This window comes from Myxine glutinosa, chromosome 13 (genome assembly GCF_964187855.1).
Source record: "Myxine glutinosa chromosome 13, kmMyxGlut1.1, whole genome shotgun sequence".
NCBI lineage: Eukaryota > Metazoa > Chordata > Myxini > Myxiniformes > Myxinidae > Myxine > Myxine glutinosa.
The window spans coordinates 29,393,457-29,419,000 of record NC_136273.1 but is presented as its reverse complement, the minus strand read 5'-3'; the positions used below and the strand labels follow the sequence as shown (position 1 = coordinate 29,419,000).

Below are 25,544 nucleotides of genomic sequence, written 5' to 3'. Positions count from 1 at the left end.
GGCTCGGAGCAGCGTCTTCACTCGTGTGTAAAAAAAAAAAAATTTTTTTTAACAATATATACATATATATATATAATATATAACCCAATATGTAAGGACGAAGGACGGGAACAGTGGTGAGTTTGAGGTGAAGGTGTGAGTGCATCAGGGGTCGGTACTAAGTCCACTACTATTTGTAGCTGTGATATAAAGGAGGGTTTACCGTGGGAGTTGTATGCAGATGATCTGGTGTTGATTGCGGAGAAGATGGATGGACTGAAGGAAAAGATGAACAAGTGGAAGGAATGTATGGAGACAAAAGGTCTGAAGGTGAATATCGGAAAAACGAAGGTGATTGCAAGTGCTAAAGCATGTCGTGAGATGGAAAGAACAGGGAAGTGGCCATGTGCTGTGTGCAGGAAGGGTGTCGGAGTGAACTCCCTTCAATGTACAATGTGCGCTGAGTGGGTTCATCAAAAATGTAGTGGTCTGAGAGGGGCATCAACCAGTGTGGCAGCTACATTCAAGTGTAAGGTGTGCACAGAGGGAGCTGCATATGGAGGAAATCTTGAGTTGGATCTTGGCGATGGCTTGAAGCTGGAAGGTGTGAAAACATTTTGCTACCGAGGAGACATGCTGAATGGAGAAGGTGGATCAGACTCGGCAACGGTTGCTCGAGTAAGATGTGCATGGAAGAAGTTTCGGGAACTGAGTGGCGTACTGACAAGGAAGGGAGTGTCGGTGAAGCTGAAGGGAAAGGTGTATACTGCATGTGTGAGAAGTGTTATGATTTATGGGAGCGAGACATGGGTAATGAACGAAGTGCAGCAACGAAGGCTGGAAAGGGGGGAAATGCGAATGGTTCAGTGGATGTGCGGAGTATCGTTGAGAGAGAGGAAGACAAATGATGAATTGCGAAAGATGATGAGAATAGAGCCTGTGATGGATAGTGTGAAGAGAAACAGGTTGAGATGGTTTGGTCATGTGTTGAGGAAGGATGAAAGTGACTGGTTGAGAAGAGTGATGGAAATGAATGGAGAAGGAAGTAGAGGACGGAGAAGACCGAGAAAGATTTGGCTAAAGGTGGTGGAAGAAGAAATGCGGGCAAGGGGGTTAACAAGGGGAGATGCAGAAAATAGGGCAAAATGGAGAAGATTGTCATGGGGTCCGCAAGGCCAACCCCCGCTTTAGCAGGGAAAATGGCCTTAAAATTCCTGTTGTTGTTTGTGTGTGTGTGTGTGTATATATATATATATATATATATATATATATACAGTCACGTGAAAAAGTAAGTACACCCCATGTAAAGTTTTGACTTTTTCAACATACAGCTATTTGATCTTCATTTCAACAATATTGATAGATAAAGGTGATATAACATAACAAATATCATGAAACATTTACATTTTGTCGTCCATTGTATAATTTAAATAAACATAAATGCAAATTTCGCATGTGGAAAAAGTAAGTACACCCCTACATTTATCACTACTTCAAATACATAAAATTAGAATCAGGTGCACCAGCTCAAGTGCAAATGATTAGAACATCGTTAGAGAGGATATTGGAGGAACCTGTCTCATTTAAACCTCAGACATTTAGTTTGGTTTGCTCTTTGTTGTTGAAGTGTGCGGCGTCACCATGCCTAGATCAAAAGAGCTCTCTGAGGCCTTCAGAAAGAAGGTTATAGATGCCTACGAGTCTGGGAAGGGATTTAAAAAGATCTCCAAACAATTTGAAATCAATCATGCGACTGTCCGGAAGATCATCTACAAGTGGAGAAGATTCCAAACAACTGCCAACTTGTTCAGGCCAGGCCGCCCCAGCAAGTTCAGCCCGAGAGCAGACCGCAAGATGCTGAAAGAAGTCTAAGAACCACAGAATGTCATCACGGGACCTACAGGTAGCTCTTGCCACTGTTGATGTCAAAGTGCACGAGTCTACCATTAGAAAGAGGCTGCACAAATTTGATCTACACGGGAGGTGTGCCAGGAGGAAACCTTTGCTGTCCAGAAAGAACATCAGGGCAAGACTAAAGTTTGCCAATGAACACCTAGGCAAAGACCAGCACTTCTGGAACAATGTGCTCTGGACAGATGAGTCAAAGGTAGAGCTATTTTGCCACAGTACAAGAAGACATGTTTGGCGAAAACCAAAGACAGCATTTGACCACAAGAACCTGATACCAACTGTAAAGCATGGTGGTGGAAATATTATGGTTTGGGGCAGCTTTGCTGCATCAGGGCCTGGGCAGCTCACCATCATAGAATCCACTATGAATTCTTCATTGTACCAGAGGGTGCTTGAGGATAATGTGAGGCCATCTGTCAGAAAGTTGAAGCTCAACCGAAGGTGGACCTTGCAACATGACAATGACCCTAAACACACCAGTAAATCTACCAAGGAATGGCTGAAAAGAAAGAAATGGAGGGTTCTGGAATGGCCAGGTCAAAGCCTGGATCTAAATCCCATCGAGATGTTGTGGGGGGATTTGAAACGAGCTGTGCATGCAAGAAACCCCTCAAACATCGCACATCTGAAAGAATTCTGCATGGAGGAGTGGGCAAAAATTTCTCCCAGTCGATGTCAGAGACTGGTAGACAGTTATAAGAAACGCCTACTTGAGGATGTTTCTGTCAAAGGGGGCAATACCACCTGTTCGAGCCAAGGGTGTCCTTACTTTTTCCACATGCGAAATTTGCATTTATGTTTATTTAAATTATACAATGGACTACAAAATGTAAATGTTTCATGATATTTGTTATATTATATCACCTTTATCTATCAATATTGTTGAAATGAAGATCAAATAGCTGTATGTTGAAAAAGTCAAAACTTTACATGAGGTGTACTTACTTTTTCACATGACTATACATACATGGAAAGTGTAACTACAACCTCTTGCCGTACATTCATGAATAGTCACTATGAAGGGGAACTGTTCCCGTTTTCAACATTGGTTCTGGTTGGTACTCATGAATATTCATGAACCATCGGTCCTTGGAGTTCCTGAACAAATTCAGATACTACGATTTAATTACTACAATAAACATATTTTGTTTCGGAGTAAATTACAAAATGATTATTGAGTAAGTGATGTCACTGCAAGTTGATAAAGGTACAGGTTCCATCTCGATAACATCAAAATTATTGGGGAAAATACCAGGGGCATAGAAAAGGCCCCTTTATGTAAGGGTATGTGCCATGTGGCAAAGTCTAGAAAAGAAGGGACATTCGATAGCTTGCAGAAAATGCCAAACAATACAAAATAATGGGCATTCAAAAAATCTCATGTGCATGCTGGACTACCCTTGTGTTCCGAGGAGGAACCAAGTAATGCTCTCGAAACGTTCATAGAAAGGGGCACCAATTTGATTCATACAGTTCAAAAAAAAACTTTACTCACTGACGGGTTTTAACCTATACAGTATATGTAGGGCGCCACTTTATATTTCGATTTCGTCGAGTAGAAGCCAAGAAACGAATTTTCAGTCCCTATGTTATAGTTGAACAGAGAAACAATCCCATATAAAGGGAGGTGAGCTTTGCACCTCCCTTTATTAACAATGAAAACATAAATAAATATATTTTACAATCAAAACAAAGGTTCCCACCCACCCCTTGCAACATGTCGCCAATGTGGTCAGCATATGCTCAGAGTGCACCTCAAAGCATCAATTATCCCAAAAGCTCCTGGGCCCCTTGAGTGAGCCCTGGATCCCACGTCTTGATGGATTCATGGTCACAGCATCTCAGAGAGAATGCACCCTCTTCCCTTCATTTCTGGACCCCAACCTCCCCCTTTCAAGAAATCCTGGCTCCACCTCTGATGTAGATTATATATATACACAAAGAATTAAGTTAAGCACCCCCCCGTTTTTTTACAACCTCGCACATTACAAGTTTGTTGTCGTCAAAACAGTGTAATATACCCATGATATTGCTATATTTTCTGGAGAAGTGATATTATGGTCACATAAAAACATAACAATCATGCCGTTTTCAATATTTTATTCTGAATAATTTAAGGTGAAATTTTTTGGGAATTTTAGGCATATTTTCACCTCAATTTAAGTATGGAGCTATAGGTCCATCACGGACAGTGTGGATGACGTTTATGTTTTCTAACGTACAGTCATTGTTCTGAGAAGACCTCTAGCGATCTTTGCGTCAATAACGTGTGTAGGACCCACGTGATCGGATGGAGCAAGGTGCTGTGACAACCATCCCCTGGCCTGCGTACAGTCCTGACCTGAACCCCCTCGAGCACGTTTGGGACATGTTGGGACGACAAATTGCGAAGATGGTCCCTCCATTAGCCAATCTGGATGAATTGGAACGTGCATTACATCGGGAATGGAACAACCTGCCACAGCAACGCATACGACGGCTTACAGGGTCTATGAGACGTAGGGTTGAGTCAGTGATCCGATCACGTGGGTCCTACACACGTTATTGACGCAAAGATCGCTAGAGGTCTTCTCAGAACAATGACTGTACGTTAGAAAACATAAACGTCATCCACACTGTCCGTGATGGACCTATAGCTCCATACTTAAATTGAGGTGAAAATATGCCTAAAATTCCCAAAAATTTTCACCTTAAATTATTCAGAATAAAATATTGAAAACGGCATGATTGTTATGTTTTTATGTGACCGTAATATCACTTCTCCAGAAAATATAGCAATATCATGGGTATATTACACTGTTTTGACGACAACAAACTTGTAATGTGCGAGGTTGTAAAAAAACGGGGGGGTGCTTAACTTAATTCTTTGTGTATATATACACACATACATACACATCTGTTCCGTTGTACCAGATGGATTCGTCGGGTATCAAGAGGGGGTGAGTGGCAGAAATATTTGTTTTTCTGGCATTACTCCACGGACCGGTAGCTTTCCTTCTGTGGACCGGCGATTAAGGATCTGTGCTGCAGTACACAAATCACCTAGTCACTTCCAAAACCCTTCCAATTTGCAGTGCTTGGACATGTTAAATAGGTGGTACACAAGAGTGATACTTTCAGTTTGTCTTTGCTGCGTTGTTTCTGCTGTGTTTCAACAAATAAATGCCAAAAAGGTGTGCGTGCCTTTGCATGTCTGTCCCCACTACCCTAGCAGTGGAGAGGGCCGTGGAACTCATCACAGCCTCTCACGAAGCGGAGCTGGCGGCCGCCATCGAACGCGGAGAGGATGGGAGGCCAAGAGCAGACATTGGGGAGTTAGGACCAAGGCTTGGGAAAAGAGGGTTTCGGGTAGAGTCTGAGGACGAGGACAGGGGAGTTCTCCCACCATCTGCAGACATCTACAGAGTCAGACAACAGAAGAAGGCCAGATAGACAGACAAGCAGGGGTGGGCGGGTGGGGGCTGGGGAGCAGGGGGAAGGGAACGAAAAAAAGATGGAAACCAAGGTGCCACCTGGCAATATACATAAAATAAATCGAACACACATTCAGAGATATATCAGATGGAGTTTTGGAGTTTGGATACAAGCAGAGTATTTGTGAATGTTTAAATCCGTTTCAACCCCTTCAAACTTGAAATGCTGCTCTCCTTTTTGTGTCCTCTCCCAACCATCCGACTTCTCCAACCTTACAAATGCACACGTCTCTCAAACTCCCAATGCCTATCCATTACAAATCCAAATCCATTCTGTAGATCTTTTTTATTGTTATTTTCATTTTGGATTTGTGTTGCTGCTGTGGACTGTTTTAAAAGGTTATTCTAAAGAATAAAAAAAAAAATTAACTTTGTACTTGTTGCAGGGGAGATACAGTACATTAATTTACAGGGCATTGATCCTTTTTTTTTGTATGAAAAATTAAAAGTCTTTAAATATCTTTTCTTTTGGAGTCGATTATACCTTGTTTCCTCTACGTTTGGAACCATTCTCAATGACTGCTTTTGAACCAAAACCCACCTGCCTTCTCCCCAACAACCCCGCCTCTTTTCCCGAAACCCACCGCCTTCCCTAAATCCACCAGAGCATGTGCCCTCCCCTAAACCACATGTTCAACATGGATGGAGAGACTCCTTAAACCATGATAGTTAGCCGCACAAATGCCCATCCACCTGTACTCTAACACCATGCATCGTCACGTTTCAGCTCCGTCAGCCAACCTAGTGCCGTTACTCACCCACTGTACAACAACACAACATGCATTTTAAGGCCATTTTCCCTGCTAGAGCGGGGGTTAGCCTTACGGTCCCCATGACAATCTTCTCCATTTTGCCCTATTTTCTGCATCTCACCTTGTTAACCCCCTTGCCCGCATTTCTTCTTCCACCATCTTTAGCCAAGACTTTCTCGGTCTTTCCCGTCCTCTACGTCCTTCTACATTCATTTCCATCACTCTTCTCAACCAGTCACTTTCATCCTTCCTCAACACAACCAAACCATCTCAACCTGTTCCTCTTCACAGCATCAATCACAGGCTCTATTCCCATCATCTTTCGCAATTCATCATTTGTCTTCCTCTCTGTCAACGATACTCCGCACATCCACCGAACCATTCGCATTTCCACTCTTTCCAGCCTTCGTTGCTGCTCCACGTTCATTACCCACGTCTCGCTCCCATAAATCATAACACTTCTCACACATGCAGCATACACCTTTCCCTTCAGCTTCAACGACACTCCCCTCATCAGCACGCCACTCAGTTCCCGAAACTTCTTCCATGCACATCTCACACGAGCAACCGTTGCCGAGTCTGATCCACCTTCTCCATACTCACGCACTGTAGTACTGAAATAATTGCGGACAAACTTGGAGAGTTGATATTGAGTTTCAGGATCAAATGCTATCACTGGTGAAAGACCACCCCAATAACATCAAGGCAGGACCTTAATTGATCATGATATATATATATATATATATATACGTGTATATATATATATATATATATATATATATATATATATATATATATATATATATATATATATATGTATATACATATTCAACTCCAGTATGATGAATGCCTCTTTACCTTTTCCAGTTTGAAATTCTGTTTTTTGTATCCACTTTGAGATTACAAGTATTAATTCACTTGATTTCTCTGAATAAGGGACAATAAAGATTTATTATTAATGCCATAGAAGTCAGTCATTACATCAACATTACATGGGTTTTTCTTTCCCCTCATGTTTCTGGAGGCTTAGAGGAGTTTGCACATGTTGAACGGATGACAAGTACAGCATGAAACTAACTTTTCAATGGATTACAAAAACGAGACGAGAGACAAATCCACACACAATATATCCCAAGGGTGTATGAACCTGGGATCCCAGCATCAGAGCCGAGATCTGAGGGGAACACCAAACGTGGCAACCAAGGTGCGAGTTGCAAAATATTTCGTGAATACCTTTACAATTAAACAAAAAGAATTTATTCACTCATAACCAAACACAGGAAAAAACTGTTTACATTATTAGCAAAATAATGAAATGAACTTTGACCCCTCTAGAAAAGCTGCAATTTGTCTCCTGAAAAATTGTAATAACAGGAAAACGGAAATTGCAATTGGAAAAGGTAAACGAGTTATGACGTAAACATAAACTGATGTAACAAAGAGGAGAAAGTCAGGGCTTTATTTCCTCACTCAACACCAATGTGGAGGAAGGCTCAACTTAACGTCCCCTTAGTCTTTGAGGGTGAGCTTGTCAAAGAGGTATTCGCCAGTGCCATCTGCCGGCACACCGAGGCGCTTCAGATCGGTCACAAAGTCTCCGAGTTTCTTGATAGCTTGAACTTGCTCATCCAGGAACTCACGCTCCAAGAAGTCACTCAGCTGGAATGATATGAAGAGGAGTGATGTGAAACTTACTCAACATAAAAATAAAATAAATCTTGAAAGGAACAACTCTGGAGAATGGGACATTAAATGGTTAAATTACATGAGGATCATTCTTATCAGAAGCAACACCATGGAGATCCAGGAGTGATGTGTTCACTTCCTTCTCCAGTTGCAAAGCCAACTGCATGGCCTCCAGTCCGTTATTCCAGTCGTCCTTCTCTGGTTTCTGCAAATCGATGGACAAGACCGTACGTTCAGATAACAGTCGGCTCCAAAAGCACGATGGCTTAAACAACAAGCTTATGTTTCATCAAAAACCCAATGCCTTTAAGGACACTCAAATATACAACGGTTGGTTTCACAATCTGAATCAGAATGAAACTCGCTCGTGTTAATGTAGTTGAAAACAATTGAAAGATTAACCACCGGGTTCACTTCAAAACATCAACAGGGAGTTACTGCCAGTTTCAGCTTCAGGAACACTATCCCAAGCAGAGGCAGTTTGTGGTCAGAAAATACTATCGACGGCCACCAACAATAGTACAGATAAGGGAGTGTTCCGTTAGCAAGCAGAATGATATCGCTTGCCAAACCAGTTGTTCCGTATCAACTGCTTTGCAAGCCCTCGGCAAACGGAGCTAGCGAATGAGGCGCTCCGTTATTTTAGCAAAAATGGCTGCCATAGTCGGATTCAAAATTGTACAATAACCAAGGAAATGTTCGGAGGCATACCCCTGATATGGATACTCATAATCTATAATAACACGAGAACGGCACTCTTCGACAAATGCCTCCGCCCACATTATTATACACACTTGTACCAAGTTTGATTTGAATCCCTTCAGCTGTTCTCAAGTATCACATTTTTACCTGACATGACCTTTGATGCAGAAATCTAATCAGTTAATCTTTTCATTTTAATATATACTAATTCCAAATTTGGTCAAAATCCCATCACTGGTTCAGAAGTTAGCACAGTAAAATATTTTTAACCTAATGGAACTTCTGGACTTTGACCTCTTGACCCCAAAATCGATTCCATTTATCTTTGCATCATTATACATACTTGTACCATGTTTGATTTGGTTCCCTTCAGCCATTCCTTAGTTATTGGGGTAACAAAAACCTATTACAAACTCTGACCTTTGACCTCTTCATGCCAAGATCGAATCAGTTAATCTTTGCATCATAATATGTACTTGTACCAAGTTTGGTCAAAATCCCATCACTGGTTCACAAGTTATTGCATTAACAGGATTTTCACCAAACATGACCTTTGACCTTGTCACCTGAAAATGGGGAGTTAGGACCAGTTAGGATCTTTACATCATTATACATGCCTCTGCCAAGTTTGACTTTGATCCATTCAGAAGTTCTCAGGTTATAAACCTTTTACTGACTGACCTTTGACCTCGTGCACCAAAATCAAATAATTTAATCTTTACCCGATTATACATACCTGCACCAAGTTTGACTTGGATCCCTTCAGCCGTTCAAGGTATTGTGGCAATGAAAACCTATCACGGACAGACAACATCAACAACAACAACAACAACAGGCATTTTAAGGCCATTTTCCCTGCAACCACGGACAGACAGATATCACGGACAGACAGACAACCTGAAAACATAATACCTCCGGCGACGGAGGCATAAAAAGCCATTCATGTCTGTCTGTGTGGAAAAAGTTACACAACATACCTTTGCACTGCTTCGACCCCATTGGACCCCTTTAAAATGCGACAAGAGCTTTTAGACCCTTTAAAAATCCATCCTTTAGACCCCATATACCTCATCAAACTTGTTTGACGCATTGGACCACTACACGCCAAAGAACCTTCAAACTCCTTCGACCCCTTTAGACACTAACTACTATTGGAGCATATCCTTTAGATATTTAGAACCCTTAAGACACCTTCAAACACACTACAAACATCAAAAGACTGTTCTTGTACAAAAATTAAAATAAAGACTATTCAGCAAGTAATGCACAAACTCTACCCACACCGAGGGTGGGTACTCTGCGAGTTTTATTGAAACGTGCCATTCATACTGTTGAAGCCGCCAGACCGTCCCACTTCCCGAGTACGATTTCGGACAAACCTGGTGAAGCGGTCATGCTGGCCAGACGTTTCGGACGTCCCCAGCAGCGTTTTGAGTCGATTTTTGCCTTATTAACTGCTGCAGTGGGGCGCTACACACATTGCTACACAGCATAACAGCTGATATACCTGGTGTTGGCCTAATCTAATGGTTCGGGTGGTGGGCATGTGATCCTAAGGTCCTGAGTTTGAATCCCATTCAGCTGTTGAATTAATACCAGGTGGGGTTAACTCAGCTTGTCATCCTTCCGAGGTTGGCAAAATGAGTACCAGGGTACTGGGTCCTCTCAAGGAAGTTGGTGGCAGGATTTGCGCTCTGGCTGCCATAAAAACACATTCCATCGCACACATAGTGGTGTGTGTCGGGATGGTGCTGAGGAGTCGTCCAAGGACACAGCAACCTGCTGATCCAGCGTACGCTCCTATATTTTATATATACTAGGGCGTGCCCGTACTATATATATATCTAAAATTATATCCCCCCCCCTCTATTTACATGAAATGGTTTGGTCCATTCGCAAATGGTTTGGTCCATTCGCAAAGCCAAAGCGAACGGCTTGCGAGTACGGTGACAATCCCCCCCCTCTATTTACATGAAATGGTTTGGTCCATTCGCAAATGGTTTGGTCCATTCGCAAAGCCAAAGCGAACGGCTTGCGAGTACGGTGACAATCCCCCCCCTCTATTTACATGAAATGGTTTGGTCCATTCGCAAAGCCAAACCGAACGGCTTGCGAGTACGGTGACAATCCCCCCCCTCTATTTACATGAAATGGTTTGGTCCAAAGCGAACGGCTTGCGGAGTTTGGTAAAGAAATCGCCATAGCTCGGTAACTACTTCTCCGATTAATATGAAACCTTGAAAAGGCACATCCTCGGGTCCCCAGCAATATACCTGGCAAGTTTCAAGTATATCGGACCCGTGGTTGTCGAGAAACAGCGGTCACAGACAAACACACACACACACACACAGACACACAGAGATTACTGGAATTATAGATAGACTAGGGCATGCCCGTACTATATCTATATCTAAAATTATATCCCCCCCCTCTATTTACATGAAATGGTTTGGTCCAAAGCGAACGGCTTGCGAGTACGGTGACAATCCCCCCCCCTCTATTTACATGAAATGGTTTGGTCCAAAGCGAACGGCTTGCGAGTACGGTGACAATCCCCCCCCTCTATTTACATGAAATGGTTTGGTCCAAAGCGAACGGCTTGCGAGTACGGTGACAATCCCCCCCCCTCTATTTACATGCAATGGTTTGGTCCAAAGCGAACGGCTTGCGGAGTTTGGTAAAGAAATCGCCATAGCTCGCTAACTACTTGTCCGATTAATATGAAACGTTGAAAAGGCACATCCTCGGGTCCCCAGCAATATACCTGGCAAGTTGCAAGTATATCGGACCGGTAGTTGTCGCGAAACAGCGGTCACAGACAAACACACAGACACACAGAGATTACTGGAATTATAGATAGACTAGGGCATGCCCGTACTATATATAAGCTAGGACGTGCCCGTACGTGGGTGCCCGTTCCTTGCCAAAAAAAAAAAAAAAAAAAAAATTTGTGTAGGGGTGTGTGTGTGTAAACATCCTAGGGCGTGCCCGTACGTGGGTGCAAAAAAACATGCGTGCAAACAACAACAACAAAAAAAAACTTTGAAACCACGTGGCAGTAACGACCACAGAACCCCCCCCCCCCCCCCCTCTATTTACATGAATGGTTTGGTCCATTCGCAACGACCACAGAACCCCCCCCCTCTATTTACATGCAATGGTTTGGTCCATTCGCAACGCCAAAGCGAACGGCGAACGGCTAAATCGCCATAGCTCGGTAAGTACTTGTCCGATTAATTTCAAACCTTGAAAAGGCACATCCTCGGGTCCCCAGCAATATACCTGGCAAGTTTAAAGTATATCGGACCCATGGTTGTCGAGAAACAGCGGTCACAGACAAACATACAAACACACATACACACATACACACATACACACAGAGATTAATGGAATTATAGATAGATATAAGATATATATATATATATATATATATATATATATATATATATATATATATATATATATATATATATATATATATACAGTCACGTGAAAAAGTAAGTACACCCCATGTAAGGTTTTGACTTTTTCAACATACAGCTATTTGATCTTCATTTCAACAATATTGACAGATAAAGGTGATATAATATAACAAATATCATGAAACATTTACATTTTGTAGTCCATTGTATAATATAAATAAACATAAATGCAAATTTCGCATGTGGAAAACGTACATACACCCCATGAAATGTTTTTTATCTTTTTAACATCTGTGGACATATCAATATTTGATCTTCATTTAAGCAGTATCTATAGATAAAGGTGATCTAATTGAACAAAAAACAATGAAAAATTAACTTTGCAATAATTTATTCAACATAAAATTAAGAGATGCCGTTTCCTTCTGTGGAAAAAGTAAGTACACCCTTGGCTCTAATAGGTGGTATTGTCCCCTTTGGCAGAAACAACCTCAAGTAGGCGTTTCTTATAACTGTGTACCAGTCTCTGACCGACTGGGAGAATTTTTTGCCCACTCCTCCATGCAGAATTATTTCAGCTGTGCGATGTTTGAGGGGGTTCTTGCATGCACAGCTCGTTTCAAATCCCCCCACAACATCTCGATGGGATTTAGATCCGGGCTTTGACTTGGCCATTCCAGAACCCTCCATTTATTTCTTTTCAGCCATTCCTTGGTGGATTTACTGGTATGTTTCAGGTCATTGTCATGTTGCAAGGTCCACCTTCGGTTGAGCTTCAACTTTCCGACAGATGGCCTCACATTATCCTCAAGCACCCTCTGGTACAATGAAGAATTCATAGTGGATTCGATGATGGTGAGCTGCCCAGGCCCTGATGCAGCAAAGCTGCCCCAAACCATAATATTTCCACCACCATGCTTTACAGTTGGTATCAGGTTCTTGTGGTCAAATGCTGTCTTTGGTTTTCATCAAACATGTCTTCTGGTACTGTGGCCAAATAGCTCGACCTTTGACTCATCTGTCCAGAGCACATTGTTCCAGAAGTGCTGGTCTTTGCCTAGGTGTTCATTGGCAAACTTTAGTCTTGCCCTGATGTTCTTTCTGGACAGCAAAAGTTTCCTCCTGGCACACCTCCCATGAAGATCAAATTTGTGCAGCCTCTTTCTAATGGTAGACTCGTGCACTTTGACATCAACAGTGGCAAGAGCTACCTGTAGGTCCCGTGATGACATTCTGGGGTTCTTAGAGACTTCTTTCAGCATCTTGCGGTCTGCTTTCGGGCTGAACTTGCTGGGGCGGCCTGGCCTGAACAAGTTGGCAGTTGTTTGGCATCTTCTCCACTTGTAGATGATCTTCCGGACAGTCGAATGATTGATTTCAAATTGTTTGGAGATCTTTTTAAATCCCTTCCCAGACTCGTAGGCATCTATAACCTTCTTTCTGAAAGCCTCAGAGAGCTCTTTTGATCTCGGCATGGTGATGCTGCACACTTCAACAACAAAGAGCAAACCAAACTGAATGTCTGAGGTTTAAATAAGACAGGTTCCTCCAAGATCCTCTCTGACGATGTTCTAATCATTTGCATCTGAGCTGGTGCACCTGATTCTAATTTTAGATATTTGAAGTAGTGATAAATGTAGGAGTGTACTTACTTTTTCCACATGCGAAATTTGCATTTATGTTTATTTAAATTATACAATGGACTACTAAATGTAAATGTTTCATGATATTTGTTATATTATATCACCTTTATCTATCAATATTGTTGAAATGAAGATCAAATCGCTGTACGTTGAAATATGTTGAAAAAGTCAAAACTTTACATGGGGTGTACTTACTTTTTCACGTGACTGTGTGTGTATATATATATATATATATATATATATATATATATATATATATATATATATATATCTACATACACACACATCATACTAAAATACGCCATTTGTGTCTGTCTGATAAATTTTTGACGTTGACACCAATACATGCAGTCGTTACTTATCCAATCTCAACCAAACTTGACAGGATGACCAAAAGTTACATAATGAAGGTTGTAGCGCATTCATTTGCCCCCCTCCCCAAGGGAGTTTTCTCCCCTGGGCGGGTTTTCCCCGCCATTGCCGTGAATGGCGTTGTATGTTGAGGTGCATATAAATGTTAAATTAGCTTTATCGTGGTGTTTGTCCAAAGAAGAAGATTTATCATGGCGTTTTTCCAAAGACACTTTTAATAACAAAATTAAGGATAATCGCATATTGTTAATGTTATTAAAAATATTAATACTAATAATGTCCCACTTCCCCAAAGCATTTTTCCTGCAGTGATGACGTGTATAAATAGCTTATAGTTTATAATGGCGTTTCCGTGGGAGCAACGGCTTCTACAGGAAGTAAAAAAATTATAAACCACAAACACGTATGCTTAGCTTTTTAAACAGTCGCTAATACTCTTTATAACACTAAATGAAGAAATCTGGAGGAATCTTGACATCCGTGAAGTAAGGTTTACTTGCAAAACTGAGCGAATATCTACTGTACTCAAATGTTGGGTTAATAACATGGCCCTTTCTGCCGCTACCATGGCATTTTTCGGAGCGAACTTTTGAAACTCGCTTTCTGCTGTTTGATACAAAACTGAAAGGGAGGAAGACCGGGGTGTGCTCATTTACCAAGTAGCTAGCTTGTGCTTGCCAAGCCAGCCGTTCCTTAACGGTTTTTAATGGAGTGCTTGCTCAAATGCTTAAACCACTTCGTGATCTCCACAAGAAACTTGGTAAATAAACACACCCAATGTTCTTGAGACCCAACCATAGATCGACTGTAATCTATATACCCCAAAGAGGAATGACCCTTCCTGCCCCTCCCAGAGTCTGCGGGTGTACTAGTATATAATATCAGCTCATACACATTTCAACAGCCACGTATACTATATCACAATAAAACCAGATACCTGTGATCACAAAGGAATAGCCAAGTGTAAACCTCCCCAAGCTTACCCTTGGTGATTGCCCACAACTTAGCCTTGGTCAGTGACCCAAAGATGGCCTTTTTTTTTTTTTTTTTCACACCACCATATGACCTTGACCTTCAACATTTTGGGATAGAATATAAACTAAGAAAATGTGTCCCCATGTAAAATCTATTAAAAAAACTCATGAAAATCAAAGAAGAATTATTGAAGTTATGATCAAAAAGGCGTTTTTTTTTCAGTAGGTCACAATCCGAAAAGAGTAGTTCAAGGATACAAATCAAATATCAGGTGCACAACTTCAGTACAGGTACACTATTATGATGCAAGAACATATTGGAAGGCCAAGCGATCTTTGAGATCCCAGAGTGGAAAATTGAGCAATGCCAAAAAAAAAAAATTATTTATTATTTTTTCAGAGCCATTTCACCTTTACCATTTGACCTACCAGAGCCATTTTTCAGAGCCATCCTTCTTCCTCGTACTCTGTCGCTGCTGGCGCAATAAATTTGCTTGGGGAAGTTCGAGTAAAACTGAAAATGACGGTCGGAACAGCATTGGCTCGAGTACCACGATAACACTGTTTACATGGATACCTCCATGTTGTTAAGTAATGCCGAGCACTCCGTTCCGTTGGAGTGCTTGCCTGAGAACTTTGAATCAAGCAAGCAGCTTACTAACGCAACACACCCCATGTCGAACCGCAGGTACCTTGACGTCTTGCAGGTAAACGCGTCCTCCGCGCTGGTTCTGGTAGCTCATGAGTTTCTCTGCATTGTCCCGCTCCTTGTGACTCCTTTTCTGAAAAAACCTGGCAAAGTTCTCCAAAGCCACGTCATCCCGCGAGAAGTAGAAACTCTGGGAAAGAAAGATTGGGAGAGAAGGGAATGATGTGCAGAAAGGAGATGTGCATTTAAGGAGAGGGAGCATACGGTGGGGGGGGGGGGGGGGGTCTGTACGACGTCACAATTCACGGGGGATTGTAGAACCAAGTGTCTCACCATGGAGATATTGACGTACGAGGCATACATGTCCAAGTTTATTTGCCTATTTACTCCAGCCTCACAATCTTTGTGGTAATTTTCACGGATTTGGGAAACTCCATCTGCAGCCATAGTTGTCGCTGTTTGTAGAAACGTTGGGGGGGGGGGGGGGGGGAAACAACTGTTACCCACCAATCAGATTGCAGGAGGGTGAGGGGTATTTGTATGGATGTTTCATAAACATTTCATTTTATTTATTATTTTGCAGGTACATCATAACATACATTGGGCCCCTGCAGGATTGCTAAAAAGTGAACCGAATCACTGTCAAGTAGCTCTTCTGGCACAAAACAAACGAAAAAAGAAATTACACATTAAACAAAAGGTAAAAAAAATAAATTTAAATTGCACAAGTATATTAAAAAAGGAGAAAACTTACAATTCCAGACAGACATAAAATAAACCCGGATGGGCAAGTAATGATGAGGTGGTTCAGATCTGGCACCATCCAATGCTTTTTTAATGTTCTGAATGAAAGTGTGTCGACCAAAGATAAAACTGTCTACAACATCGGCCGTAAGATTATCCCACAGAGGGAATTTGGTAAAAAGGGAACGATGTAAAACATTTGTTCTAGTAATTAATAAATTTATTATGGACATGTCTTGGATTAAGCTTAACTAAATACTCAATGGCATTGTCAAATGTAATTGTCATGGTTCCCTTTTTGAGGCAATGTTTTTATGGCCGGATGCCCTTCCTGACGCCGACCCTTTTAGTCGCCTCTTTCAGGAGGGGATACGGTGTACCTATTCTAAACAGGGGTACACACCAGGAGCGTGTACCCCAGTTTAGGTGGAAGAAGGTGGTGGAAGAAGAAATGCAGGCCGGGGGGTTAACAAGGGGAGATGTAGAAAATAGGGCAAAATGGAGAAGATCGTCATGGGGCCCGCAAGGCTAACCCCCGCTCTAGCAGGGAAAATGGCCTTAAAATGCATGTTGTTGTTGTTGTTGTAGTGTCAAATCTATTATACAAACATTTTGTAACAAAAACAGACAAATATTTAAACCTGTTCCTCAATAACGTCAGACCTAGCTGGGAGCAACGGAAGGAATTATCAATTTTGTTACCGCCATGACTCGGTGTATGTCTCCTTGGCAGACCCAGACAGGATCAGATACATCTCTGGGTCACCACCATGACTCGGTATACGTCTCCTTGGGAGACCCAGACAGGATCAGATACATCTCTGGGTCACCACCATGACTCGGTGTATGTCTCCTTGGCAGACCCAGACAGGATCAGATACATCTCTGGGTCACCACCATGACTCGGTATACGTCTCCTCGGCAGACCCAGACAGGATCAGATACATCTCTGGGTCACCACCATGACTCGGTGTATGTCTCCTTGGCAGACCCAGACAGGATCAGATACATCTCTGGGTCACCACCATGACTCGGTATACGTCTCCTTGGGAGACCTAGACGGGATTGGATAAATACCTTTTGGTCTCCCTCTGGAGATGATTCCTGGGAGAGTATCTGGGCACCTACCCAAAACTGGTCAATGTCCAGATATGTGTCCCAATGGACTTGATCAAGTGACTGACAAAGTACCGATTTGTCAGCTTTGTTATACTGGTAGATTGTGCTGTTCAGCGATTTAGCATCAAGAGGTCGACACCTGAAAAGAAGCCCCAATGTGGTCACTCAAGCCTCGACCAGGTGTGGTGAAGACCTTGTTGACAGAATCAGGTTTGTTACTGAAAATGAAGTCCAGTATTGACCCTTGCAAGTCCTCAGATGATTTGCAACGTGTAATCAGACTGACCATCTGGTGGAAGCTCAGCGTCAGAAACTACCCGGCCGTGGAAAGACCTGGCCATGGGTCAAGATCAACTAGGGTCACCATGTGTCTGGTTTTCCCCAGAAATTACTCCTTTCCGGTCCTTAAAATACCTAAAAATGTCTGGGATTTCGACATTTTATTAATTTTGCATTTTCAAAGGAATAATTTTTTCATTTGGGATACCTTTTTGTTTACCTTATTTAAACGGTCAAACTGTTTTTGTACATTTTCTTACGGTGAAAATGCGGTTATGTAATGTTTGGACAGGTACAGCTTTGTACAAGTCTTACTACTCCATCATGGCGTAATGGACGTGTTTGAACATCGTCACATGCTAATTATCATCAAATAACAACAATTTGGGGGTCTGTACATACAACCAAGATGAATTTTACCATGATTTGTACCTATATTAATCACAATAGCTCCAGATCAACATGTTCAAATTCTGACACACGTGTATTTTTAAACGTCCACCAACTAATGCTAGCAGACGGGACTGGACACAGTTTAACTGACAAATCGATAAGTCGCCCTACCTGCTACACACCTGAGTGGTCGTTTATAGCTGCGTCGGGATTCGAACCTTGGCTGGACAACTCAGACTGTTGGAGAGACTGGTGTAAACGATCACGTACCACGGATCACGGCCGGTTCAAGGACTGCACCACCGAGTCCGGTTCAAAAACGGTCACCACGTGTCGCGTGCGCCAAGACAACAAAGCAATGAATGAAAGGTGCAGCATTTTTATTTATATATTTATTTTTGAAGGAAAATTATGCATTCTTCAAGATTCCCTTTTAAAACGTACCTGTATCCTGGGAGACAAAGCAAAACACGAAAGATGCCAAAAAAAAAAAACAACTAAAACCTTTCGCGATGGAGGAGCGATTAATGGTCCGTTGATCGTTCGTACTCATCACTTAACGCATTCATTCATTCAAGTTTTGCGCTTTTTTATTTTGAGGTTAAAAAATAAAAAATATTGTTAAATTCGTTTCATCAATGACGTGTAATCTTTTAATGGTTTTATAGTCGAAAATGTTACACTTGAAAACTCCGTTTTATTATATTACTAGCAGAAGTATCCGGCGTTGCCGGGCGGGGAGGGGGAGGGGGAGGGGGGAGGGGGGAGGTGGAGGGGGAGGGGGGAGGGGGAGGGGGGAGGGGGAGGGGGGAGGGGGAGGTGGAGGGGGAGGGGGAGGGGGAGGGGGGAGGGGGAGGTGGAGGGGGGAGGGGGGAGGGGGAGGTGGAGGGGGGAGGGGGAGGTGGAGGTGGGAGGGGGAGGGGGAGGTGGGAGGGGGAGGGGGAGGGGGGAGGTGGAGGTGGAGGGGGAGGGTGGAGGGGGGAGGGGGAGGTGGAGGGGGAGGGGGGAGGGGGAGGTGGAGGGGGAGGGGGGAGGTGGAGGGGGAGGGGGGAGGGGGGAGGTGGAGGGGGAGGGGGGAGGGGGAGGTGGAGGGGGAGGGGGAGGTGGAGGGTGGAGGGGGGAGGGGGAGGTGGAGGGGGGAGGTGGAGGGGGGAGGTGGAGGGGGAGGTGGAGGGGGGAGGTGGAGGGGGGAGGTGGAGGGGGAGGTGGAGGTGGAGGGGGAGGGGGAGGGGGAGGGGGGAGGGGGAGGGGGAGGGGGAGGGGGGAGGGGGAGGTGGAGGGGGAGGTGGAGGGGGAGGGGGAGGGGGAAGGGGAGGTGGAGGGGGAGGGGGAGGGGAGGGGGAGGGGGAGGGGAGGGAGGGAGGGGGAGGGGGAGGGGAGGGAGGGGGAGGGGGAGGGGAGGGAGGGAGGGGGAGGGAGGGGGCTTAGGCACTATCATTTTTTATTTATTTATTTTTACCCCCAAAAAACTAACTTTAAAAAAAAAAAATTGCCTAAAACACTCCCAAGCACTCACTGATGAACCTCTGAAAGTTTGATGAAGATCCGTCCAGCCATCTCTGAATAAAACGCGGACACACTCAAGACAACTCGCGTTTATATATAAATAAATCGGGATTTAAATTAAATTCAAAAATTGATCCATTTGTCGATTCTCTTTCAAACATTCAAAACGACAGAGGTAGTTATGTATCACAGCATCTGTAGAATTTTCACCCTTTTACTCATCTCCGTTTCGCTGTTATTTGGTGGAGCAAAAAGTCAACTTTTTTGTTTTTGTATACAGAATCGAGGCTCGTGAAAGAGCCAGCATTTATTTCACAAACAAATCAACCAGACAAACAAGATCTATAAAAAGAGGGAGCGGAAGACAAGATGGGGAGAGAGGGGAAGCACACAAACACAACATTTGAGAGCAGGGAGATGTGTGGGAGGGAGAGGGCTTGGGGGGAGGAGACGTGGGAAGGGGAGGGGTGGGAGAAGTATAAAACACAAGGACACCAAGGACTTCCAGGACAGAAGTTGGTATTTCAAAAAAGTGGATTTGGGGTGAAATTAGCGGGGGTAGAAAAGATAAAGGTTTTGGATGGGGGTAGATAAGAGATGGTGGTGAACAGCTGTTTTAAAGACCTGGAGGGAGGAGTGGGATTGAAGAGAGTGACGGAGATTGTTCCAGAGGCGGGAGAAAAGAGGAATGAAGGAGTGAAGGTGAGCAGAGAGTCTTGATTTTGGCAGTTTAACCATAAGAGGGTTGCAGGCAGATCTTGTGCGACCTGTCGGAATATTTGAGGCTAGCTGGGGGAGCAAGGCCAGAGAGGAGTCGGTAGAAGACGGAAAGACCACCAACCTGCCTGCGGTGAGTAAGTGAGAGGCCGTTGGAGTTAGCTTCATGGCGGGAGATTCCAATGATTCTGAACGCTTTGGTTTCAACAGCGTGAAGATGAGCTAGGTGTGAGGCAGGAGCACCAGCCCAGAGGGGAGAGCAGTATTCCATTGAGCTGCGGATGAAAGCCTTGTATGTGGTGAGGAGCTCAGGTGTGCCAAGGAAGGACTTCGCACGACGGAGGATGCCCAGTCGGCGACTGGCTTTGGAGCCCAGCTTGGAAATGTGGTTTTCCCAGGAAAGATCATGGCAGATGGTGAGACCCAAAAGCTTGAGTGACAGAACTTCTTGGAGAGGATTATTCAGAAAGTGGATGGGAGGGTTGTCCAGTCGGTCTTTTCGGAGAGACATCGTAAGAGTGTGAGATTTGTCAGGATTGAAGGACATGTTCCACTTGTTTGCCCAGTCTGTGATTTTGTCCAGGTCTGCAGAGAGTGAGGAGGCTGCAGACTGCCGATCTGAGAGATGAGGAATGGAGCGACAGAGACTAGAGTCATCAGCAAAGAGATAGAGAGGATTTTCAAGAGAGTTGGGGAGATCATTGATGAAGACCAGAAAAAGCACAGGGCCCAGAACACTACCTTGGGGAACTCCAGCCTGAACAGGAAGAGGAGATGAGAGAAACCCATTCAGGGCCACACGTTGACTACGACCAGAGAGGAAGTCCGCCAGCCATGCACGGAGATTTCCATGGATACCAAAGGAGGAGAGTTTGGTGAGCAGAGCGGGGTGCCAGACCGTCTCGAAGGCTGCTCGTGATATGTCAAGGGAGACAGCTCTGATTTCCTGTTTGGCATTGAGGACCTCCATCCATTGTTGTGAAAGCAGAAGCAGCATGTCCAGAGTAGAGTGACCTGGTCTGAAACCAAATCGATGATCAGAGATCAAGCCATTGGAGAAGAGGAAAGATTTCATATCTGAAGCAATGATGGATTCCATGACTTTGCTGATAATTTGGAGCAGTCTGATTGGTCTGTAGTTGCAAGGATCTGTTTTTGCACCTTTTTTGTGCAAAGCGGTGATGTTGGCTGATTTCCAAGCAGATGGAAGATGACCTTGAGCAAAGGAGAGGGTGAAGAGGACAGAGGGTGACAACTGAGCTTTATAGATATTTATTTACATTAGATGAGGAGGTTGTGCAGTAAAAGGGGAAATGACGTTCCCGATCCTTTGTTTTTATACTTTTCTCACGCTTGGAGGTGGTGCACTGAAAGCGGAAGTGACGTTTGCTACTCCTTCACCTCCTCTTGTTTTCTTTCATGCTTGGTTTTATTCGCAGATCTCCACAATAAACTGGATTGCTTCTCCCGGCTGTTACTTCCTTTTTCTGATGCCAAAATATTCAATGACATCATTTGGAAATTTCAGCACAATGTTTGTCGTCTTTTATTGAAATATGGCTGCCAAGTAAGTTGTGTTCTCGCTTCCTGGAGGTTTCCAATCGGGATGTTTCACCCCATTTGTTTTTTTTTTGTGATGGTACAATTCTTGCTTTGATTCGGGTAAAAGGTGCTCACTTTGGTCTTCAGTGGAGGTATGACACGATCTAAACTCTAAAGTGGTCACGTGGATAAGCGCGGTGACGTCACGACTGGGCGGAGCGAACATGACGCGGCCTCCAACCCTGAACTTCCATCGTCACGTCAGAATCGGAACCCGATGGTCATTTTTTTTGTATGATGCATTCGAATCGTTTTTTCCGGTAAAATAGCGCTAATACCGGTCTAATACGCAATTTTTAAATACGCGAAGGAATAGCATATGTGCGTATATGTACTAATGTGGTGCGGGAGCACACACGTTGAACAAAGGTAGGCCACAACGCTTTGGTTATCATCGAGCTCTTTATTCATTGCTCACTCATCCGCACTGGCGTGCTCCGGGCTGCGCGCCCGGTGTATATCCCGCGGCCACGCCTACGCCTCGGGCGTGGCCGCCGCCCACTTGGTGCATGGAATGATGCCCTCACGCCAGTGAGCTTTCGTGTCCGCCACACGCGCCCCCCCAGAATTCCCGCGCACCTGGAGGGCCAGTTTGCGGGGCAACCGGATGACCCGGCCGAAGCGCCCTCTGGCGACTGGTGGCGTCCGGGGTGCAGGGATGCCTCCGGTTGCACCTGGGATGGGTGCAGGACCGGGGGGCGGCGTGCCGGCAGGCCTGGGCGGTGCCGGGGGTCCGCCCGCAGGGGGGCGGCCCCGACGCGGGGGCCGAGCCACCGGCGGTGGGTGGTCCACGTCGAGGTGGGCCGGCTTGAGGCGATCCACCGAGACGCGGTCGGGAGTGCCGCCGATGTCCAAGGTGAAATGTTTCACCCCGGTCTCCAGCACGCGGAAAGGCCCGTCGTACGGGGGCCGCAGTGGTGTCCGGTGGGCGTCGTGCCGGACGAAGACGTACTCCGCGGTGCGAAGCTCCGGGGCGACGTGCCTAGGCGAGTGCCCGTGGTGCGCCGTCGGCACCGTGGCGAACCTCCGGGCGGTCTCCTGCAGCGCGGAGCGCTCCTGCGCCGCGGACCATGGTGCCGTGGGGTCGGGGAGGAACTCGCCCGGCACCCGCAGCGGTTGTCCAAAGACCAACTCCGCCGCGGATGCGCGCAGGTCGTCCTTGGCCGCCGTCCGGAGGCCCAGCAGGACCCAGGGGAGCCGGGCGACCCAGCCGCCGTCGCGGAGGGTGGTCCGGAGCGCGGCCTTCAACGAGCGGTAGAACCACTCGGACAGGCCGTTGGCCTGGGGGTGGTAGGCCGTGGTTCAGTGCAGCTGCCCCCCAGAGCTCCGAGGTGAACCGCCCCCCAGAGCTCCAAGGTGAACTGGGGGCCGCGGTCGGACGAGATGTCCGAGGGGGCGCCGAACCGGGCGACCCAGGTGGCGATGAACGCCTGCGCGATGTCCGCCGCCATCGTCGCCGCCAAAGGCACGGCCTCCGGCCACCGGGTGGTGCGGTCCACCATGGTGAAGACGTGGGTGAAGCCCCGCGAGGGGCAGAGGTCCCACCAGGTCCACGTGCACGTGGTCGAACCTACATGCCGGCACCGTAAACGGGGCCAATGGGGCCTGGGTGTGCCGGTGCACCTTCGCGCGCTGGCAGGCGAGGCACGTCCTGGTCCAGCCGCGGACGGCCTTCCGGAGGCCATGCCAGACAAACTTGTCGGCGACCAACCTCTGGGAGGCCTTTGTGCCCGGGTGGGACAGGCCGTGGATGGCGTCAAAAACCTGGTGCTGCCAGCCCGCGGGCACGATGGGGCGAGGCCGCCCAAGGGAGACGTCGCACAAGAGGGCCGCGCCATCGAACGGCACCTCGGTGACGCGGAGGCCCGTGACGGCGGTCCGCAAGGCCTGGATGCCGGGGTCGGCGGCCTGGTCCGCCGCCATCCGGGCATAGTCGATGCCAAGGTGGACTGCGTGGGCGACGGACCGGGAAAGGCAATCCGCCACCGGGTTGTCCTTCCCCGCGACGTGCCGGATGTCCGTCGTGTACTCGGACACGGCCGAGAGGTGACGCTGCTACCGGGCCGACCACGGCTCGGCGACCTTGCCCATTGCGAAAACCAGTGGCTTGTGGTCGACGAAGGCCGTGAACGCACGGCCCTCGAGCAGATGGCGGAAGTGCCTGACCGCCAGGTGAAGCCCAAGCAACTCGCGGTCGAAGGTACTCTAGCGGCGTTCGGGCGGGCAAAGCTGCCGGCTGAAGAACGCCAACGGTTGCCAGGCACCACGCACCCATTGCTCGTGCACCGCGCCCACCGCGTAGTCCGAGGCGTCGGTGGTGAGGGCGATCGGTGCTTCGGGCGTCGGGTGCGCGAGCATGGTGGCGTTAGCCAAGGCGAGCTTCGCGCCCGCGAACGCCGCGTCCATCTGCTCGGTCCAGGTAACGTCACCTTTGCCCGGCTTGCCCCGGAGGGCCTCGTGCAAGGGGCGCAGGAGCTGGGCGATGCGGGGCAGGAACCGATAGTAAAGGTTTACCATGCCCAGGAACTCCTGGAGCCCCTTGATCATGCGGGGGCGTGGAAACCCCTTCACCGCCTCCACCTTGGCCGGTAGGGGGACGGCCCCGTGCCTGGTGACGCGGTGCCCCAAAAATTCGATGTCGGCGACGCCGAACCGGCACTTGGCGGGGTTCACGATGAGGCCATGCTGGCCCAGACGTTCGAAGAGCGTGCGGAGATGGTGTAGGTGCTCTTCGCGGGACGCGCTGGCGACGAGGATGTCGTCCAGGTACACGTAGACGAAATCCAAGTCGCGCAAGACGCTGTCCATTAGGCGCTGGAACGCCTGAGCCGCATTCTTCAAACCGAAGGGCATCCGAAGAAATTTGAAAAGGCCGAACGGCGTGATGACCGCCGTCTTCGGGATGTCCTCCGGCCTGATGGGGACCTGATGGTAGCCGCGTATGAGGGCCACCTTCGAAAAGAAGGACATGCCCGCCAACCGGGCGGAGAAGTCCTGGATGTGGGGGACGGGGTAGCGGTCGGGGGTGGTGGCGTCGTTGAGGCGCCGGTAGTCCCCGCACGGTCGCCATCCCCCGCCGGGCTTTGGCACGATGTGAAGCGGCGACGCCCAAGCACTCTCGGAGCGCCGCACGATGCCGAGCCGCTCCAGCGTAGCGAACTCTGCTTTAGCTACGGCGAGCTTCGTCGGCTCGAGGCGGCGTGCCCGGGCGTAGACCGGTGGCCCGGCGGTGGGGATGTGGTGTTCCACCCCGTGCTTGATGGCCCCCGCCGAGAAGGTGGGCCGCGTGAGGGCCGGGAAACCCACGAGGAGGCGGGTGAATTCGTTCGCTGCCGGAAGCGTACAGATGAACCTGGCCGGAACAGAACCGCTCAGCAAGCCGCTCGGCGAGCCGCTCGATGAGCTGCTCCGGGAGCTGCTCAACGAGGCGGGCAGCGCGCAAGCGAGCGAGCTGAACGTCTCAGCCTGGACAAGCCTTCTATGCTTGACGTCCACCAGTAGACCATTGGCACACAGGAAGTCCGTGCCGAGCAGTGCCATAGGCACGTCGGCAGTGACGAACGACCATCGGAAAACCTGCCTTTCGAACCGCAGAGAAAGGCAGCGTTTTCCGTATGTGCG

General features: G+C 46.7%; 3 protein-coding genes across 7 annotated transcripts in view; 2 read left to right on the top strand and 1 right to left on the bottom strand.

The window, feature by feature from the left end:
- CSTF3 (cleavage stimulation factor subunit 3) overlaps positions 1-5,824 on the top strand; it is a 41,916-nt gene extending 36,092 nt beyond the window's left edge. For 2 of the 3 annotated variants that reach the window (XM_068134094.2, XM_068134095.2), the window contains exon 20: positions 5,102-5,824. In XM_068134094.2, the coding sequence (XP_067990195.1) occupies positions 5,102-5,322 (221 nt within the window). In that variant the 3' untranslated portion in view covers positions 5,323-5,824. The remainder of the gene's footprint in view (positions 1-5,101) is intronic. The other variant, XM_078767218.1, reaches the window with a different exon arrangement.
- Positions 5,825-7,049: 1,225 nt separating this feature from the next.
- LOC137438770 (ferritin heavy chain-like) overlaps positions 7,050-25,544 on the bottom strand; it is a 91,609-nt gene continuing 73,114 nt past the window's right edge. For both annotated transcript variants that reach the window (XM_068134113.2, XM_068134108.2), the window contains exons 2-6: positions 18,281-18,335; positions 15,897-16,018; positions 15,607-15,753; positions 7,881-8,006; positions 7,050-7,774 (exon numbers count right to left, since the gene is read on the bottom strand). In XM_068134113.2, the coding sequence (XP_067990214.1) occupies positions 7,625-7,774; positions 7,881-8,006; positions 15,607-15,753; positions 15,897-16,010 (537 nt within the window). In that variant the 5' untranslated portion in view covers positions 16,011-16,018; positions 18,281-18,335 and the 3' untranslated portion in view covers positions 7,050-7,624. The remainder of the gene's footprint in view (positions 7,775-7,880; positions 8,007-15,606; positions 15,754-15,896; positions 16,019-18,280; positions 18,336-25,544) is intronic.
- LOC137438766 (rho GTPase-activating protein 1) overlaps positions 22,075-25,544 on the top strand; it is a 70,106-nt gene continuing 66,636 nt past the window's right edge. Inside the window, exon 1 of one of the 2 annotated variants that reach the window (XM_068134102.2) lies at positions 22,075-22,155. In XM_068134102.2, the coding sequence (XP_067990203.1) occupies positions 22,141-22,155 (15 nt within the window). In that variant the 5' untranslated portion in view covers positions 22,075-22,140. Of the gene's footprint in view, positions 22,184-25,544 lie in introns of both variants that reach the window. The other variant, XM_078767220.1, reaches the window with a different exon arrangement.